This window comes from Mobula hypostoma, chromosome 17 (assembly GCF_963921235.1).
Source record: "Mobula hypostoma chromosome 17, sMobHyp1.1, whole genome shotgun sequence".
NCBI classification, from domain to species: Eukaryota; Metazoa; Chordata; class Chondrichthyes; order Myliobatiformes; family Myliobatidae; genus Mobula; species Mobula hypostoma.
Window position 1 is genome coordinate 13,361,866 of NC_086113.1, and position 21,515 is coordinate 13,383,380.

General features: G+C 42.8%; 1 protein-coding gene across 1 annotated transcript in view; it reads right to left on the bottom strand.

Moving 5' to 3' along the window:
* Positions 1 to 6,989: 6,989 nt before the first annotated feature.
* LOC134357858 (apoptosis regulator Bcl-2-like) overlaps positions 6,990 to 21,515 on the bottom strand; it is a 176,834-nt gene continuing 162,308 nt past the window's right edge. The window contains exon 2 of the mRNA XM_063069578.1: positions 6,990 to 7,108. Within this exon, the coding sequence (XP_062925648.1) occupies positions 7,082 to 7,108 (27 nt within the window). The 3' untranslated portion in view covers positions 6,990 to 7,081. The remainder of the gene's footprint in view (positions 7,109 to 21,515) is intronic.

The window sequence follows — 21,515 nt, forward strand, 5'->3', positions numbered from 1 at the left end:
CCCGAGCGGTGCCATTTGGGTAGTTGGGATTCTTGGAGGGGACGGAGAAAGGGAAGTGGAAACTTGGTCCACCTGCTCACTGGCCTTCCAAACATTCATGGATAGCGTCCGAAGGTTTGCTGTGACCTCCCTAAGTAGTTGGTCGTGGGCGCCCAGTAGGTAGCCCTTGGCTGGCGAGGGCCAGTTGTACAGGACCCGTGTCCGCTGGGTTCATTATGGACAGTTCATTCTGTTACACGATCATGGCAGTAGACCAGTGGTCCCCAAACACCGGGCCGCAAAGCATGCGCTACCGGGCTGCGAGGAAGCGACATGATTTGGTGATATGAGTCAGCTGCACCTTTCCTCATTTCCCGTCACAGCCACTAATCAGCCATTACGCATGCGAGGTCATGACCCGCGCGTCATCCGTGTCAGCGCGGGAAGGAGATCAACTCCTCGAGCTTGCAAATGACGACGGGCTGAAAAGTATGTTTGACATAACATCTCTGCCGGCATTCTGGATCAAAGTCAAGGCTAAATATCCTGAGATAGCCACGAAAGCACTGAAAACGTTGCTTTCATTTCCAACGTTTTTCTGCGAAGCGGAGTTTTCTGCAATGAATGCAACGAAAGCTAAACTGCGGAATAGACTGGATATAAGGAACCCCTTCGAGTATCGCTGTCTCCCATCACCCCTCGATAGGACCGTCTTGTTGCAGGGAAACAAGCCCAGGGCTCCCACTGATTCAGCGATATTGGTGTGTTGCAATGATTTTATATATTTATACGGGGAAAATATGTGCTGCGTGTTTAATATCCAAATGTTATGATGCTATTGATTTATAAGGACGTATATAACCATATAACACAGCCATCTCGGCCCTTCTAGTCCGTGCCGAACGCTACTCTCACCTAGTCCCGCCGACCTGCACTCAGCCCATAACCCTCCATTTCTTTCCTGTCCATATACCTATCCAATTTTTCTTTAAATGATCATATCGAACCTGCCTCTACCACTTCTACTGGAAGTGTGTTCAACACTTACTTCAAGCTCCCCTGATAATTGACATCACTATATTCATGCGAGGAAAATATGCTCTGTGTTTATTAAATTCGTTAGATAAACCTTTTTAGAAACAAAATTGAGTGTATTACCCACTTACCGTCTATATTCCAGTAGTGATTAACACCCACTCCCACAAACAGAATCGCCAATTTGCTGGGGGGCGGGGGGTAGAAATCGGCAGGTCACGACGCGCATGCGCACTGGTGCACGCGCAAGGCTTCATGGTTATTGTAGTCTTTCTGGGTAAACGCATTTGACTGCTGCGTTCACCAGCAACTTTGATGTGTGTTGCTTGAATTTCCAGCATCTGCAGAATTCCTGTTGTTTGACTGCTACTCTTGTCCGTTGGCAACCCTACCCCGCCCACCCCCCCCCCCGGTCGGCTGGTCCGCAAAGAATATCGTCAATATTGTCCGCAATGCGAAAAAGGTTGGGGACCCCTGCAGTAGACGAACCCAAGTGCAGAACGGGGGCAGAGTCGGGAGGTATTATTGCCGTAGCGAGCGTGGAATCGGTTTCCAGGAGAGTCTGTACCCGAAATTTTGGGTTTGGAGAGAATCCAGGAGCGATGCTGATAGTCCTAAGAACCATGAAACGAGGTTACTCACACCGGAGTTGACCAACGAACTGGCAGCTCCTTGTTGTGATCACAGGGTCTTTATCCTGCATTTTCGGATGGAAAGCAGGTGTGTGTAGTTAGTGGGCCCTGGGAATGATTGGAAATGAAACGAGGGGATTGAGGCCCAATTCCTGAGGTAAATAGCAAGGTGGAGGATTGCCAGAAGGGACCATGACAGATGGTTGAGAGGTACTAACTGTTCCTGAACCTAGTGGTGTGAGTCCTGAAGCTCCTGTACCTTTTTCCTGAAGGAGGTAGCGAGGAGAGAGCATGGCCTGGATGGCAGGAGTCTGTGATGATGAATATTGCTTTCCTGCAACAACTTCGTGTAGATGTGCTCAATGATGGAATAGACTGGGCGATATCCTCTACTTTTTGTAGAATTTCCTGTTCAAGGGTATTGGTGTTTCCATTCCAGGCTGCGATGCAGCCAATCAATATAGCCTTCAACACGTATCCATAGATATTTGTCAAAATTTTAGATGTCATGCTGAATCTTCATAAACTCCTAAGGAAGTAGAGGTGCTGCCATGCTTTCTTCGTAATTGCTCTTAAGTGCTGGGTCCAGGACAGATCCTTCAAAATGATAACACCGAGGAATTTTGAAGTTGCTGACCCTCTCCACCTCTGATCTCTGATGAGGACTGGCTCATGGACCTCTGGTTTCCTCCTCATGAGGTCAATAATCAGCTCCTTGGTCTTGCTGATATTTTGTTATGAGTACTGTGAATGGACAACTCCATTCCAAGTAAAATGATTAGTTTTTAACACTATCATTACAATATTCTAGGTTATACTGCTGTTACAATATTTTCAAGTGTGATGGAAAAAAAATGAGCTAGTAGCCCTTCTTACCAGAGCCCAACAAGATCTGACTATATATGGAAGTTGGTTAAGTCAGAGATCAAAAATATTATCAGATCTTCTCGGACATCCCACCTCTCCCGGAAGTTCCGAGAGTCTCCCGCATATCGATAGTGGCTCCCGGACGTCCGGAAATTATATACGATATCCTGAAAATAGCTTTTTTTGAGAGGGAGAGGGAGAGCGAGCATCCTGATTGGTCTCTCTTCGTGCTAAGAGTGGTCCCCAACCACCAGCCCACGAGGAAACAATATGATTTGGCGATATGAAACGATATGAGTCAGCTGCACCTTTCCTCATTCCCTGTCACGCACTTAAATTTTAACGCACGCGAGGTCACCAGTGATTTATTTTGTTGCGGGCATACTCAATAAATCCATAATAGAATAAAATAACCATAATAGGATCAATTAAGTTCGCGCCAACTTGGCCATTCAGCCAGTGTGCTGAAGGCAACAAACTGTGCAAATGCAAAAAGAAAAATAATATTAATAAATAAGCAATAAATATCGAGAGTATGAGATGAAGAATCCTTGAAAGAGAGTCCATAGGTTGTGGGAACATTTCAATAATGTGGCAAGTGAAGTATTCCTTTTGGTTCAAGAGCTTGATGGTTGAGGGGTAATAACTGTTCCTGAACTTGGTTATGTTGGTCCTGAGGCTCCTGTACCTTCTTCCTGATGGCAGCAGAGGGAAGGGAGCATGACCTGGTCATGGGGGTCCTTGTTGATACATTCTTCTTTACCGTGACAACGTTTCATGTAATTACATACTACTACACTGATTTGATTCCTTGATGCACTGAAATTTAACAATGACCATTTCAAGTGTGAAAATATTATGGTTTTAGAATTGCAGATTTCCCCTCACCTCTGAGAAATAAATTCAAAGGGAAATTGAAAAGTTGTCGTTACAACAGAAATTTCATGAAAAAGCTGATTCATGAATACGGGCAAATTCTGATGCTATTAGACAAGAACTTGGGATTGTAAAATGGCAACAGATATACTCTGGGAAAAGCACAACAGAAATGTGGAGGTTGTTTAGGTCACACTTGCATGGACTCTGGATAGGTTTGTCCCACTGAGACGGGGAAACGATTGCAGGTTGAAGGAACCATAGTTTGCAAGAGTTGCGGAACATACAGTCAAAAGGAAGAATGAACAAATTTCACAACATATGCTGGTGATATTAAACCTGATTCTGCTCCTGATTCTGATACCTAAGGTTTAGGAAACAAGGATCAGACAACGCTCTTGAGAGTTTCGGGAAGGAGCTTAAGAATTGATTTGGGAGACCAAGGCCTTGGTGGGCCGGATTAAGGAAACCCCCAAAGCATTCTGCATGTACGTGATGAACAGGAGGATAACTAGAGCAAGCAGAGATATAGGGGACTATAGTCCAGGTGAGTGCCGAAGGGATCAGGCAGAATAACACTTTGGCGCATACTAGATAGGCCGAAGAGCCTGTTTCTGTGCTGTAGTGCTCTATGACTATGTGAAAATAACAGAATTTGAAGTTCACTGTGGTGCTACAGGATTCAGGGCGACTGTTTATAGTTGAGATTGTAGGCGGGCGAGGGTTAACTGTATTGAGCACCGAGTTGCACAAATTGAAACGGTTGATCAAAACAATGTTTCCTCCTAAAACTGGTTTCAAATGATCTGAGAGCTAGTATTAACTGAAAGTCAAAAGTGAGTTACTGTTAACCTTTGCTCACATTTCTTTTGGCTGTTTGTTAGTCTGGAAATACTTCCACTTGGGAGTGGAAGACTTAAGTCCTTGTCTGCCGCATCTTCGTGGTTACTCCCATGCTCTTGGGGAATTGCATTATTGAAGGTGGGAGTGACAGGTGACAAGAACATAGGTTCCAGGTTTACAACCTTTAGGGATGCTTCACGGCTTTGTATGATATAGCTGCAAGGGTGCCTCAGAAATAGATAATTTTTTTTACTCAATGTTTATAATTAGAGTGGAGAATTGGGGCGAGGCAGAAAAAGATATCTCTCCAAATAGACAATAGACAATAGATGCAGGAGTAGGCCATTTGGCCCTTTGAGCCAGCACCGCCATTCACTGTGATCATGGCTGATCATCCACAATCAATATCCAGTTCCTGCCTTATCCCCATAACCTTTGATTCGGCTATCTTTAAGAGCCCTATCCATCTCTTTCTTGAAAGCATCCAGAGACTTGGCCTCCACAGCCTTCTGGGGCAGAGCATTCCATATATCCACCACTCTCTGGGTGAAAAAGTTTTTCCTCAACTCCGTTCTAAATGGCCTACCCCTTATTCTTAAACTGTGGCCTCTGGTTCTGGACTCACCCATCAGCAGGAACATGCTTCCTGCCTCCAGCGTGTCCAATCCCTTAATAATCTTATATGTTTCAATAAGATCCCCTCTCAGCCTTCTAAATTCCAGAGTATACAGGCCCAGTCGCTCCAATCTTTCAACATATGACAGTCCCGCCATCCCGGGAATTAACCTTGTGATCCTACACTGCACTCCCTCAATAGCAAGTATGTCCTTCCTCAAATTTGGAGACCAAAACTGCACACAGTACTCCAGGTGTGGTCTCACCAGGGCCCTGTACAGCTGCAGAAGGACCTCTTTGCTCTTATACTCAATTCCCCTTGTTATGAAGGCCAGCATGCCATTAGCTTTCTTCATTGCCTGCTGTACTTGCATGTTTGCTTTCAGTGACTGATGTACAAGAACACCTAGGTCTCATTGTGCTTCCCCTTTTCCTAACTTGACTCCATTTAGATAATAATCTGCCTTCCTGTTCTTACCGCCAAAGTGGATAACCTCACATTTATCTACATTAAACTGCATCTGCCCACTTGCCCAGCCTGTCCAAGTCACCCTACATTCTCATAACATCCTCCTCATATTTCACACTGCCACCCAGCTTTGTTTCATCGGGATACAGCTTTGTGTCAAACAGCAATACAGCAGAGAAAGGTTAGGAACTGGACTAGGTAAAGATACTCATTTGTATTCAGTGAGTTTCTCAGTTTCATGACAGCATGTGTTGAGATGACTATATGATATCTATATGTGGAAATGACCAAAAACAACAACAGTTAATAAAAGCTAGATAAAACAGAAAATAGTATTTAATCCAACAAAACTATTAAAATATTACAGCAAATAATTTAAAGAACCGTTATATAATTTAACAACATTACACTGTAAGCCCTGCAAATAATTAGAAATCTCAAAACTCCCATGCCTGTATAATAGGTAAGATGCTTACAGTGGGAGTGTCAATTGTTCCACCATCCTCAGAGCCAGGAACACCACCACTAATATCAAGTAGGTTCATGTGAAATCCAGGGCTCACCTGGAGAACAGATGTAAAAGATCTAATATTTGCATAATATTGTCTCATTACCAGCAAGCATTTTCCATGCAAACTTTATCACTTTCTGCTACTGTCATGTGCATTAATACAAAAGCATCACTGACACCAAAGGACATCCCAAATTTTAGCTTGTCACTACTGCACCATTAATTAGATTCCAACTGGCCCAAATAATTTAGTCGAATCATTATTGAAAAGACTACTCTTTCCAGAAAAAAAGTATGGATGCAAATTGTCCTAGATGGAATTGGATAAAATGTGATGGCAGCACCTATTAAAGTTATAGGTCAAACCAAATTAATGCAACTTTCATAATAAATCTTCATATGCAAATTGATATTTCATTATTTTAACAAACTGATTATTTAAAATAAGTGCTTTAACAACTCATGCTGGCAACTTTCATTCTTATGACAGTTGCATTTCAATAAGTCAGTAGCTCCATTTAATATCAGAGAATGTATACAATATACAACTTGAAATTCTTGTTCTTCACATTCATTTATGGAGGCAGAAGAGTACTCCAAAGAATGAGTAACAGTAAAAACATTAGCTCCCCAAAGACCCCCCCAATCCCACCTCCCACACACAAGCAGCAGCAGAGCATTGATCCTTCCTCCCCACTTACAAAAAGCATCAGTACCCTCCATCCACCAAGCAAGCAATAGCAAAGCCCCCAACCCAAGAGAGACCATGATCTGCAGTACAACAAAAATTAATCGTTCACATGCCACAGGCTCTCTCCCTAACAAAGGGGCAGAGAGATGTCACACAGCAAGAGGAGAGACTAACAAGACAAAAAAGAAACACTTGCTGATTTCCAGTGTTAAAGTCTGCCACGTCGCTTTCTGTGAGTTCTCCAACTCGAAAATCGACAGCAAACTCTCCCCCACCAATGAGAGAGAGAACGATCTGAGTACAGAAACCTCTGACAGCTGATCCGCCGTTCCCGATATTCCGTTTTCTCCTGTGACTCTTCAGTCAGCATCACCGGCGTGGAATCAGCTTGTACCCAGGGCCACAAAACCTCAGAACCCCAATTGTGTGCTCGTCTTCTAGGCCGCATCCTTGGGCTATTTGTAAAAATGTCTTCCATTCAATATATAAAACTTCAAAAGAAACATATTCCAGTATCAAAAACAATACGTGAATCTGCTGTGGCCTCAACAAATGCCTGTAGATCAGTACTGCAACCTCCAACATGAAAGCTGTTTAAAGAGACATTAAATTAGAGGTCAGTTGATATTTTTAAGAGTATTTAAAGAATATACATCAATTTTTACCTGCTTCCTTTACCCCCGACAATCCCGTGATTTCAGTGTCTGAAGCCGACGTGAGTGCATCATTCAGGAAGATAAACCCACGGAAAGCATCTGGCCTAGACATGGTACCTGGCCAAGCACTAAAGACCTGTGTGATGAACTGGCTGCAGTATTCACTGATACCTTCAAACTCACACTTCGGCAGTCTGAGTTATCCACCTGCTTTAAGCAGGCTTCAATTACACCAGTGCCCAAGAAGAACGTAGTAACCTGCCTCAGTGACTAGGTCTGACACAACAGGTCAACGGCAGATGCCATTTCATTGGCTCCTCACTCAGTCCTGGAACAGCAGGATAGCAAGGATGCATACATCAGGATGTATCTCATTGACTACAGCTCTGCATTCAATACTCTCATCCTCTCAAATCTAATCAATAAGCTTCAAGACCTAGGCCTCAATACTTCCTTGTGCAACTGAATCCTTGATTTCCTCACTTCTTCAGTGAGTTTGGATTGGCAACATCATCTCTTCCACCATCACTGTTAGCACAGGTACACCACAAAGCTGTGCACTTAATCCCCTGCTCTGCTTACTTTGTACTTATGACTATGAGGCTAAGCACAGCTCCAGTGCCATATTCAAGTTTGCTGACAACACCACTGTCACTGGCCGAATCAAAGGTTGTGATGAATCAGCACATAGAAGGGAGATTGAAAATCTGGCTGACAACCAAAGTCAACAACCCCTCACTCAATACCAGCAAGATCAAGGAGCTGATTATTGGCTGTAGGAGGAGAAAACTGGAAGTCCATGAGCCAGTCCGCAGCAAGGGATCAGAGGTGGAGAGGGCTGAGCTACTTTAAATTCTTTGGCATTGTGATTTAAGAGGATCTGTCCTGGGTCCAGCATTACAAACAAGATACGACAGCAACTCGACTTTCTTAGAAGTTTATGAAGATTCAGGATTTCATCTAAAACTGACAAACCTCGTGTGGTGGAGAGTATATTGCCTTGTTGCATCATGGCCTGGAATGGAAACACCAATGTCTTTGATTGGAAAATCCTACAAAAAGTAGTGGATACAGTACAATCCATTCCGGGTAAGGCTCTTCCCACCATTGAGCACATCTACAGGGAGCACTGTTGCAGGAAAGCAGCCTCCATCATCAAGGACCCCCACCGTGAAAGCCGTGCTCTCTTCTGTTGCCATCAGGAAGGAGGTACAGAAACCTCAGGACCCACACCACCAAGTTCAAGAGTAGTTATAACCCTCAACCATCAGGCTTTTACACCAGAGGGGTTCAGCTTCATTCAACTTTACCCACCCCAACACTGAACTGTACCCTCAATTCATGCACACACTTCAAAGGACTCTTCAACTCATGTTCTTGATATTTATTGCTTACTTATTTATTTGTATTTGCACAGTTTATTGTCTTTTGCACATCGATTGTTTGCCTGTCTTGTGTGTGGCTTTTCTTCAATTCTAATGTGTTTCTTTGTATTTATTGTGAATGCCCGCCAGAAAATAAATCTCAAAGTTGTATATGATGACATATACAGTATGTACTTTGATAATAAATTTATTTTAAGCTTTGAACTTTGCTAGTTCAGCACTTTGTTAAAAACTCAAAGCATGGCCCATTACATTTCTAACACAGGGAATGATGATGCAAAAAAGGAATTCAGTTTCTGGACATGGTTAAGCCAATGGTACTTTTCAAAACTTATATTATTTCTATTTACACTCCAAGTAATAATGTAGTTTACATTGGCAAATAATAGTGAATGTCATCATTTTACAACACGTCCACTATGGAACAGCAATAATTTCCTCACACCTGTTATTGCCATTGGCATGGTCACTGAGAATGGCATTGTCTTAACATATTAGTATATATACCAATTTATAACAGTTACAAGCTGATTTTCAGCAAGTAAATGCTTCATTACCTTACATCAGTGATGTCCACACACAAAACCTTTGCATATTCCATAAGTTGTCTGCACTCTAAAGCTTGCTCCAAGCTTTGCCCTTAAGGACCCAGCAATGCAAAGAACAATTCTGTGAAGACGGCAACATCAGGTATGACTACTGCAAAATCAGAGAGGGTTCATCAGAAACCAGGGTCAAGGGGTCAGCATTTGAAAGGGTGAGTATATTTAAGTTCCTGGGAGTCAACATCTCAGAAGATCTCTCCTGGGCCCAACATATTGATACAATCACGAAAAAGGCACACCAGTGCAACACATAAAAATTATTATGAATTACAATCATTGTAAAAATAAACAAATTGTGCAAAAAGAGAGCAAAATAGTAGTGTTCAGGGATTCATGAACCATTGAGAAATCTGATGGCAGAGGGTAAGATACTCTTCCCAAGACATTGTGTGTGTGTGTGTGTCTTCAGGCTCCTGTACATCCTCATTGATGGTTGTAATGAGAAGAAGGCATGTCCTGGATGGTGAGAGCCCTTCATGATAGACCATAAGATATAGGAGCAGAAGTAGGCCGTTCAGCCCATTGAGTCTGCTCCATCATTCAATCATGGGCTGATCCAAATCTTCCAATCATCCCCACTCCCCTGCCTTCTCCCCATACCCTTTGATGCCCTGGCTAATCAAGAACCTATCTATCGCTGCCTTAAATGCACCCAATGACTTGGCCTCCACAGCCATTCGTGGCAACAAATTCCACAGATTTACCATCCTCTGACTAAAGTAATTTCTCCCCACCTCTGTTCTAAATGGACGTCCTTCAATCCTGAAGTCATGCCCTCTTGTCCTAGACTCCCCTACCATAGGAAATAACTTTGCCATATCTAATCTGTTCAGGCCTTTTAACATTTGGAATGGTTCTATGAGATCCCCCCCCCCCCCATTCTCCTGAACTCCAGGGAATACAGCCCAAGAGCTGCCAGACGTCCCTCATGTGGTACCCTTTCATTCCCGGAATCATTCTCATGAATCTTCCGTGAACCCTCTCCAATCTCAATATATCCTTTCAAAAATAAGGAGCCCAACACGGCACACAATACTCCAAGTGTGGTCTCACGAGTGCCTTATAGAGCCCAACATCATATCCCTGCTCTTATATTCTATACCTCTAGAAATGAATGCCAACATTGCATTCGCCTTCTTCACAACTGACTCAGCCTGGAGGTTAACCTTTAGGGTATCTTGCACAAGGACTCCCAAGTCCCTTTGCCTCTGCATTTTGAATTCTCTCCCCATCTAAATAATAGTCTGCCCATTTACTTCTTCCACCAAAGTGCATGACCATATACTTTCCAACATTGTATTTCATTTGCCACTTCTTTTCCCATTCCCCTAAACTATCTAAGTCTTTCTGCAGGATCTCTGTTTCCTCAACAGTACCCGTTCCGCTACCTATCTTTGTATCATCGGCAAATATAGCCACAAATCCATTAATCCCATAGTCCAAATTATTGACATACATCATAAAAAGCAGCGGTCCCAACACCGACCCCTGTGGAACGCCACTGGTAACCGGCAACCAGACAGAATAGGATCCCTTTATTCCCACTCTCTGTTTTCTGCCGATCAGCCAATGCTCCACCCATGCTAGTAACTTCCCTGTAATTCCATGGGCTCGTATGGCCTTCTGAAAATCCAAGTACACCACATCTACTGCATCTCCTTTGTCTACCCTGCTTGTATTTTCCTCAAAAAATTGCAGTAGGTTAGTCAGGCAGGATTTTCCTTTCAGGAAACCATGCTGGCTTTGCCCTATCTTGTCATGTGCCTCCAGGTACTCTGTAATCTCATCCCTAACAATTGATTCCAACAATTTCCCAACCACTGATGTCAGGCTAACAGCTCTATAGTTTCCTTTCTGCTGCCTCCACCCTTCTTAAATAGTGGAGTAACATCTGCAATTTTCCAGTCATCCGGTACAATGCCAGAATCTATCAATTCTTGAAAGATCATTGTTAATGCCTCAGCAATTTCTCTAGCTACTTCCTTTAGAACCTGAGGGTACATTCCACCAGGTCCAGGAGATTTATCCTCCCTCAGACCATTAAGCTTCCTGAGAACCTTCTCAGTGGTAATTTTCATTGCACATACGAGGGGTGATTGATAAGTTTGTGGCCTAAAGTAGAAGGAGTCAATTTTAGAAAACCTAGCACATTTATTTTTCAACATAGTCCCCTCCTACATGTACACACTTAGTCCAGCAGTCATGGAACATATGGATCCCTTCTTTGTAGAAGTGGTCCACAGCAGGGGTAATTGATAAGTTCATGGCCTAAGGCAGAAGAAGATGAGTTATACAGCTTTTGTTACATGCACGTGCAGTTCAACTCTTTGAGTGAAAATGCAAAAAGTTTGAAGTTAATAACTCATCTCCTACCTTAGGCCACGAACTTATCAATTACCCCTGCTGTGGACCACTTCTGGAGGTCCAAGACGCCGACTTCTTCAAAGAAAGGATCCTTATGCTTCACAACTGCTGAACTAAGTGTATAAATGTAGGAAAAATAAATGTGTTAGGCTTTCTAAAATTGACCCCTTCTACCTTAGGTCATGAACTTATCAATCACCCCTCGTACTTCACTTCCCTGTCACTCTTGAATGTCTGGTATACTGCAGATATCTTCCACTGTGAAGACTGATGCAAAATACACATTCAGGTCCTCTGCCATCTCTGTCTCTCATTACAATATCTCCAGGGTCATTTTCTATTGGTCCTATCCTTTACCCTTTATGTACTTAAGAAAGCTTTTAGTATCTTTTTTGATATTAGTCGCCAGCTTCCTTTCATAATTCACCTTCCTAATGACCTTCTTAGTTTCCTTCTGCAAGTTTTTAAAAGCTTCCCAATCCTCTATCTTCCCACTAGCTTTGGCTCCCTTGTATGCCCTCTCTTTTGCTTTTACTTTGGCTCTGACTTCACTTGTCAGCCACGGTAGTGTCCACGATGGATGCCACCTCCTTGGGCAATCACCTTTTGAAGATGTCCTTGGTGGCAGGGAGGGTTGTGCCTGTGATGAAGCTGGCTGAGTCTACAACCCTCTTCAGCCTCGTGCGATGCTGGGCATTGACGCCTCCACACCAGACGGTGATGCAGTCAGACAGAATGCTCGGCACCACACACCTGTGGAAATTTGCAAGTGTCTGTAAATTGCTGATTTCTTTACAACACTTAGATCTCTCTAAACATTAACATCTTTCAATCTCATCAATTAAAAATAATCTTGAGTTCCTGTTTTTCTATTGAAGTGGATGACTTCATACTTTTGCATATTACATTCCATTTGCCCCATCCTTGTCTATTCACATACTCTGTCTGTATTCTCCTGTAGCCTGCCCGTCTCTCTCCTTACAGCCAACACTGCCACCCAGTGTATATCTGCCACAAACTTAGATACAGGTTTCCCCCGCCATCCGAAGGTAGAGCGTTCCTATGAAACAGTTCGTGAGCCGAAATGTCGTAAAGCGAAGAAGCAATCACCATTTATTTATATGGGAAAATTTTGTGAGCGTTCGCAGTCCCAAAAATAACCTATCAAATCATGCCAAATAACACATAAAACCTAAAATAACAGTAACATATAGTAAAAGCAGGAATGATATGATAAATACACAGCCTATATATAGTAGAAATACTTCTCTACAACAATTGCCTGCACAGATCTCCATAGTGAAAATCTCACGCAAGTGCTCCCGGCAGAAAATCTCACGCAAGCGCTGTTGGCATAAATGCACTCTCCGGTAACCTTTAAACTATGAAGCTGCCAAATCTACCAAATAACACGTAAAAATACACAGCCTATATAAAGTAGAAATAATGTATGTACAGTGTAGTATCACTTACGGGAATCGGGAAGACAGCGCCGAGCACACTGATGATGGTGTGTTAGGCTGAGTCGTCGCAGGTTGGGTGGTGCAGTGGCCCCCACCCTCCAGGCCGCCGAGCGATACATTGCCACGAAGCATGCAGGGGTACAGCGGTAATTAGGTGCTGCCCGGCACGTAATTGTCGGCCCAGATCAGTGCCGATTTCCAATTGCATCACCTCTGATCTGGGCCGACAATTACGTGCTAGGCGGCACCTAATTAATTAGCATGTTTATTTCGGCTTTTTTCTAAAAGATGTGCTGTGTGCCTCCTGGCTACCGCTGCATTCTCCGCAAATCGGTACAGTATCTGTCCGGAGCCCGGGGGTTGGGGTAGTGGGACACGGGGGGTGTCATCTCATCGTCGATCAGGGCAGGCAGGTCATCTTTATCTATGTCTGCCTGCCTCAATGTCGAAGGTCGAGGTTTGTCGTCTGCTGTGGCTGATGTGGAAGGCTTGCTTGACTGCTGAGCCTCGCACATTTTTCTATCATACGGTCATTTGTAAGCACTCAAACCATCCTACAAATATCTTCTAAACCTACGTACCCTTTCAAAATTAAAGTCGTACTTTATCATTGCAGTGAAAATCTCATGCAGTTGCTTCACGTTCATTTCGCTACTGCATTCGGTTTCAATTGTTATCCTTCCCTCTTCCAATTGCATCAGCTTTTCATCTATCAGTTCTTGGTCATGGGATGCCAAAACCTCTTCAACATCATCTTCGTCAGCTTCCACAAGCCAAACTTACTTTGTCCTTGCTTCGTTCACCACGATCGAAATGCTTAATTATGTCAAGTTTTACGCTAGGTGTAACACCCTTACTCTTTCAGGCTTTCCCGACACCTTAGAACTCATTTTGCTAACGGCTGCTCAATGAAACGTGTTTAAGCAATGCCGTTCTGAATCCAGGGGAGAGCGGCTGCTCAGGGCGCGCGCTGCCTTTCTTCGTTACAGTGAAAACACCTTCTGAAAGCGAAAACAGGGTACTAATGTAGGTCTTTTGTAAAAGTGAGGTTTCATAAAGCGAACGTTCGAAAAGTGGGGGACACCTGTACATTCAGTCCCTTATGTAAATCTGTGGATAGTGAACATGTGTGACCACAGTACTGACTGCAGAGACTTACAGCTTGACACAGCCTTTCAATCTGAAAATGAATCACTTATTCCATCTCTCCAGGTCCTGATCATTATTCAGTCCCTGCTAGTATATTAACCCAATACTGTGCATTATTATTTTGTCCAATAATTTCTTGTGTGGCACTTTATTAAAGTATTCTGGAAGCCCACATTACTGGTTCCTATGTACTATTTTGCTAGTTTTTACTCCAAATAATAAAGGCATCCATTAGTCTTGCGAGACCATGGATCTGTGCCTGGAAAGTCTTCACACTCCAGGGCGCAGGCCTGGGCAAGGTTGTATGGAAGACCAGCAGTTGCCCATGCTGCAAGTCTCCCCTCTCCACGACACCAATGTTGTCCAAGGGAGGGGCATTAGGAGCCATACAGCTTGGCACCAGTGTCGTCTCAGAGCAATGTGTGATTAGGTGCCTTGCTCAAGGACACAACACGTTGCCTTGGCTGGGGCTCAAACTCACGACCTTCAGGTCGCTAGTCTAATGCCTTAACCACTTGGCCACATGCCCGCTCCAAAGAACTATTAAAAAATTAAAATTATTAACTCCAAAGAAACTATTAAAAAATATAAACACAAAAGAGATTTTGCAGATGCTGGAAATCCAGAGTAACATGTGCAAAATGCTGGAGGAACTCAGCAAGTCAGGTAGCACCTATGGTGATGTTTCGGGCTGAAGCCCTTCACCAGTGCCAAGGAGGGTGTGGAAGAGTAATTCTGGATAATGGAGTGAAGATTTCTACCATGAATCCTGGAGTATTGCGGGGGAATGGTACACAGGAGGCAGAGTTGTAGAACGGAGAAATATGGAGAATGAGATGAGGGTCAGCACTCAACATTACTTGCCCCATCACTGAACTGTTTCCACAACATATGGACTCACTTTCAAGGACTTTACATTTCATGTTCTTGTTATTACCTGTTTAATTATTATTAATTTTTTCTTTCTTTTAGTATTTGCACAGTTTGTTGACTTTTGCATGTTGGATCTCCGCCCTCTTGGTGCGGTCTTTCATTGATTCTATTATGGTTATTGGATTTATTGAGTATGCCGATAAGAAAATGAATCTGAAGGTTCTATATAGTGACATAAAAATAATACATTTACTTTGAGAATTATTCTCTAGAGGGCCCCCCCAGTGCCTTGTACAAACACAGTCTCATTCTGTTGGGGCAGAAAAGGAAGTTATCTTTATTTATTCTTCTGTATTCATTGATTGGTAAATGGTTTATTATAGTCATAGGCACTGATATACACTGAAAAACTTTTATCGAATCAATGTAAACTGAAGTAGCCCCAGTAGACAGTTTGTTAGATACAGGAGTGGAACTGGGTGTGGCCTTATGCTTTTCCGATGACAGCAGCAAGAAGGGATTGTCAGGGATCTTGATGATGGATGCTGCTTTCTTGTGGCAGTGCTACTTGTAGATGTGCTCATTGATTGCCTGTGATTGACTGGGCTGTATACATTAAATTTTGCTGGATTTTCCATTCTTGGGATTAGTGTTTCCATGTCAGGCTGTGTAACAACCAGCCAGGATGCTCTCCGTGGTGAATTTATAGAAGTAAGTCAAAGTTTTAAATGACATGTCAGACCTGTGCAAACTTCTAAGAAAGAAATGAGTAAGAAAGCAGAGGTGCTGCTGTGCCTACCTTGTAATGGCACTTACTTGCTAGTCCAAGGATAGATCCGCTCTGTGCAGATCCTACTGCTCGGAGCTGAATGTATCAGTTGGGAATAAAAAGGAGCTGGGTGCAAATATCAGTCAAAGAATGGAACCAATGTTTCTTCAGTAAAAGAGATACAGGAATACAGTATTTGGTGAGTGCAATGAGAGTATTCTAACTGCTTGCATCATAGCCTGGTTTGGCAACACCAATGCCTAGGAACAGAAAAGGCTACAGAAAGTGGTTGACACACCCCAGTCCATCACAGGTAAAGCCCCCCCCCCCACTCTTGAAGCACACTCACATGTAGTGTTGCCTCAGGAAAGCTTCTTACTACATCAAAAACCCCCACTATCCAGGCCACGCCCTCTTCTCCCTACTACCATCAGACAGGAGTTACAGAAACTTTGGGTCCCACACCACCAGGTTCAGGAACAGTTATTACCAGACAGCCGTCAGGCTCCTGAACCGGTGTGGATAACTCCAATCACCACTTCTCTGAACTGATTCTTTGATTACTATCAAGGACTCTTGACAACCCTTGTTCTCAGCCACAGTTTTGTGTTCTTTTGCACAGTGGCATATGGCAGTCTTTGTCTCCTGTGTATTTTTATATAATTCTATTGTATATATTTTTTGCATAAGTGACTCCAAGAAATAAATCTCAAGGCGATATATAGTAACATATACATACTAGTGTTGAAATTGCAGGGACCTTGGCAGAAATATTTAAAATGTCGCTGTCTACAGGTGAGGTGCCGGAGGATTGGAGAGTGGCTCATGTTGTCCCGTTGTTTAAAAAAGGATCGAAAAGTAATCCGGGAAATTATAGGCCAGTAAGTTTAATGTTGGTAGTAGGTAAGTTATTGGAGGGAGTACTAAGAGACAGAATCTACAAGCATTTGGATAGACAGGGACTTATTAGGGAGAGTCAACATGGCTTTGTGCGTGGTAGGTCATGTTTGACCAATCTATTGGAGTTTTTCGAGGAGGTTACCAGGAAAGTGGATGAAGGGAAGGCAGTGGATATTGTCTACATGGACTTCAGTAAGGCCTTTGACAAGGTCCCGCATGGGAGGTTAGTTAGGAAAATTCAGTCGCTAGGTATACATGGAGAGGTGGTAAATTGGATCAGACATTGGCTCGATGGAAGAAGCCAAAGAGTGGTGGTAGAGAATTGCTTCTCCGAGTGGAGGCCTGTGACTAGTGGTGTGCCACAGGGATCAGTGCTGGGTCCATTGTTATTTGTCATCTATATCAATGATCTGGATGATAATGTGGTAAATTGGATCAGCAAATTTGCTGATGATACAAAAATTGGAGGTGTAGTAGACAGTGAGGAAGGTTTTCAGAGCCTGCAGAGGGACTTGGACCAGCTGGAAAAATGGGCTGAAAAATGGCAGATGGAGTTTAATACAGACAAGTGTGAGGTATTGCATGTTGGAAGGACAGACCAACATAGAACATACAGGGTTAATGGTAAGGCACTGAGGAGTGCAGTGGAACAGAGGGATCTGGGAATACAGATATAAAATTCCCTAAAAGTGGCATCACGGGTAGATAGGGTCGTAAAGAGAGCTTTTGGTACATTGGCCTTTATTAATCAAAGTATTGAGTATAAGAGCTGGAATGTTATTATGAGGTTGTATAAGGCATTGGTGAGGCCGAATCTGGAGTATTGTGTTCAGTTTTGGTCACCAAATTACAGGAAGGATATAAATAAGGTTGAAAGAGTGCAGAGAAGGTTTACAAGGATGTTGCCAGGACTTGAGAAACTGAGTTACAGAGAAAGGTTGAATAGGTTAGGACTTTATTCCCTGGAGCGTAGAAGAATGGGAGGTATATAAAATTATGATGGGTATTGATAGAGTGAATGCAAGCAGGCTTTTTCCACTGAGGCAAGGGGAGAAAAAAACCAGAGGACATGGGTTAAGGGTGAGGGGGGAAAAGTTTAAAGGGAACATTAGGGGGGGCTTCTTCACACAGAGAGTGGTGGGAGTATGGAATGAGCTGCCAGACGAGGTGGTAAATGCGGGTTCTTTTTTAACATTTAAGAATAAATTGGACAGATACATGGATGGGAGGTGTATGGAGGGATATGGTCCGTGTGCAGGTCAGTGGGACTAGGCAGAAAATGGTTTGGCACAGCCAAGAAGGGCCAAAAGACCTGTTTCTGTGCTGTAGTTTCTATGGTTCTATGGTTCTAGATATAATACTTAGATAATAAATTTAATTTGAACTTTGAGGTGTGTGTCTGATTTTCCTACATTTTTCATTATGTTAGGCTATATACTGAGTCTGGAAAAAAAATAAAACTGGCATTTAAAGATTCGAGTTCAATTCTGTCACTGTCTGTAGGGAGTGTGTACATTCTCCCTGTGACTGTGTGAGTTTCCATCCACATTCAAAAGGGGTGAGGCTCAGCAGGTTAATTGGTGACATGGGTGTAATAGGGTGACATGGGCTTGTTGTGCCAAAAGGGCCTGTTATCACGCGATGTAAATCAATCAATCCAATTATCATCGATAAGTAAAGACAGACAGTCATTAGTCTGAATTTTGTAATGAATAGGTTGATAGATTCTTCATTGATCCCAAAGGAAATTACAGTGTCACAGCAGCATTACAAGGTCACAGATGTACAAATATTAGAAGAGAAGCAAGAAAGAATAAAAAATAAGTCATCACTTCCCCGGCTATAGGTTGACCCATTATAGAGCCTAATGTCTGAAGGTAAGGATGACCTTAATAGCGCTCTTTGGAGTAGCACAGTTGTCTTAGTCTATTACTAAAAGTGCCATTAGTATTATGGCAGCTCTCAAGACTTACAATAAATTCACCATTTTCAGATAATTAGTAAATTGATTCATTATTGTCACATATATCAAGGTACAGTCAAAAAATAGTTTTGCATGCCATTCATACAGATCATTAGATCAAATCGGTACATTGAGGTAGTACAAGGATAAACAAAAAGTGCAGAATAAAGCATTATATTTGCAGAGAATGTGTTCTACAAGCAGATAATAAGGTGCAGGGCCTTAATGGAGCAGGTTGTGAGGTCAAGAATCTATCTTATTATAATTGAGAGCCATTCAGTAGTCTTATAACAATGGGATAGAAGCTGTCCTTGAGCTTGATCGTACACGCTTTCAGGGTTTTGTATCTTTTGCCTGATGGAAGGGAAGAAAAGGATGGGATGCTGGGTGGGGTCTTTGATTATGGTGGCTGATTTACTGAGACAGTGAGAAGTGCGGACAGAGTCTTGGGAGTGGGGGGCTGGTTTCTGCGATGAGCTGAACTTTGTCCACAACTCTGCAGTTTTTTGCGGTCTCAGGTAGAGCAGTTGCCATACCAAGCTGTGATGCATCTGAATACAATGCTTCCTCTATTGCATCTTTGGGGTGGCATGGTAGCCTAGAAGTTAGCGTAGTTCTTTAGAGCGCCGGTGACCAGGTTCAATTCCCGCTTCCTGTAAGGGGTCTGTACCTTCTCACTGTAACTATGTGGGTTTCCTCCGGGTGTTCTGGTTTTCTCCCACAGCTGGGTTAGTAGGTTAATTGATCACATGGTGGTAATTGGGTGGCACAGGCTTGTAGGACCAGAAGGGCCTGTTACCACAAAAAATCTGTCAAAATTGGTGATGGTCAACAGGCTCATGCAAAATTAACACCAACAGTGTCTTGCACCTTTGGAATGTGAGAGGAAGGCAGAGCACCCAGAGAACACCCATGCGGTCCCAGGGAAAATGTACAAATTTCTTAAGACAGCAGTGGGAATTGAATCCCAGCCTTAAGTTGTAATATTGTTATGCTAACCGCTAAGCTACCACAAAGGCAATTTAACAAGAGGTCAATTAACCCACCGAGCTCAAATACGTTATGCAAATATTTAACATAAATTCAAAAATTTTTTTGAATAAGCATGGGATCTTGAAATAATTTTCTAAAGGAATAAACTTCAGTTAGTTTACTTATAGCAAGATGGTTTTCACTTAGAGTCATAGAGAGACAGCATGGAAAAATGCATTTAGGCTCTATGTCCGCACCAATCATCACCCACCCATTTACACTAATCCTATATCAATCCCATTTTTTATTCTTCCCAATTTTTCCAACAAGTTGCCCCAGATTCTGCAGTTCACTTGCACACAAGAGGCAACTTACCCACCAAACTACACCACTTGGGGACTTTGTTGGAAACCAGAGCATCATCGGGAGAATATGCAAACTGCACACAGTCAGCACCTGAGGTCAGGACCGAGCTGGGGTCTCCTTCACTGTGAAGCAACAGCTCTTCTAGCTGAGTCCCAATGCAAATTTTCTGAATAACTGGTCCAGGTGACTTATCTGAAAGAGGTAGCCGAAGAGATAGTGGAGACATTAGTAATAATCGTTTAAGTATCACTAGATTCTGGAGTGGTTTTGTAAGATTGGAAAATTGCAAATGCCTCTCCAATCTTTAAGAGAAAAGGAAATTATAGGCCAGTTAGCCTGACTTCAGTAGTTTGGAAGGCTGAACCAATATCCAATATCCTGGTTGGGAGTTTTGCTAATGCCACTTGGGAGAATTTAAACTAAATTTGTAGGAGGCTGGGAACCGGAGTACCAGTTCAGTAAGGGAAGGATCGGACTGGAAGTTATATGTCAGGAAGGTAGGAAGAGGAGTTGGCCAAAATTAATTGGAAAAGAACACTGGCAGTGATGACGGCAGAGCAGCAATGACTGAAATTTCTGGAAGGAATTCAGAAGGCAAAGGATATATATGTCCCAAAGAGAAAGAAGTGTTCTAAAGGCATGATGGCACAACCATGGCTAAGAAGAAGTCAAAGCCAACATAAAAGCCAAAGAGAGGGTATATAATAGAGAAAAATTTGTGGGAAGTTAGAGTACTGGGAAGCTTTTAAAAGTCAACAGAAAGCAACTGAAGTCATTAAGATAGAATACGGAAGTAAGCTGGCCAATTATATTAAACTGAATACCAGAAGTGTCTTTAGATATATAAAATGTAAAGGAGAGGCGAGTGTGGATATTGGACCCATGGAAAACAATGCTGGAGAGGTAGTAATGGGTGAAAGGAAATTGCAGATGAACTGAGTAAGTACAAAAGTTTGTATTTTGCATCTGTCTTTGCTGTGGATGACAGGAGCAGTATGCTGGAATTTCAACAGTGTCTGGAGTCAGAAGTGTGTGAAGTTGCCATTGCTCGGGAGAAAGTTCTTGGGAAACTGAAAGGTCTGAGGGTAGATAAATCACCAGGACCAGATGGTGTACACCCCAGGGTTCTGAAGGAGGAGGCTGGAGTTATTGTGGTGGTATTAATAATGAATTAATAAAGAATTATTAGATTCTGGAATGGCTCAAGAAAACTGGAAAATTGCAAATATCTTCAAGAGAGGAGAGAGCAGAAGAAAGGAAATTATAGGCCAGTTAGTCTGTCCTCAGTAGGGAAGATGTTGAAATCGATAGTTAAAGGATGTGGTTTGGGAGTACTTGGAGGCACATGATAAAATAGGCCGTAGTCAGCATTGGAAAAGCTCGCCTGACAAATCTGTTGGATTTCTTTGAAGTGGCAGATGGAACACAGCGTGGGAAGTGTATGGTCATGTACTTTGATAGAAGAAAAAAAAGGGTAGACTATTTTCTGAATGGAGAGAAAATTCAAAACCCTGAGGTGCAAAGGGATATGG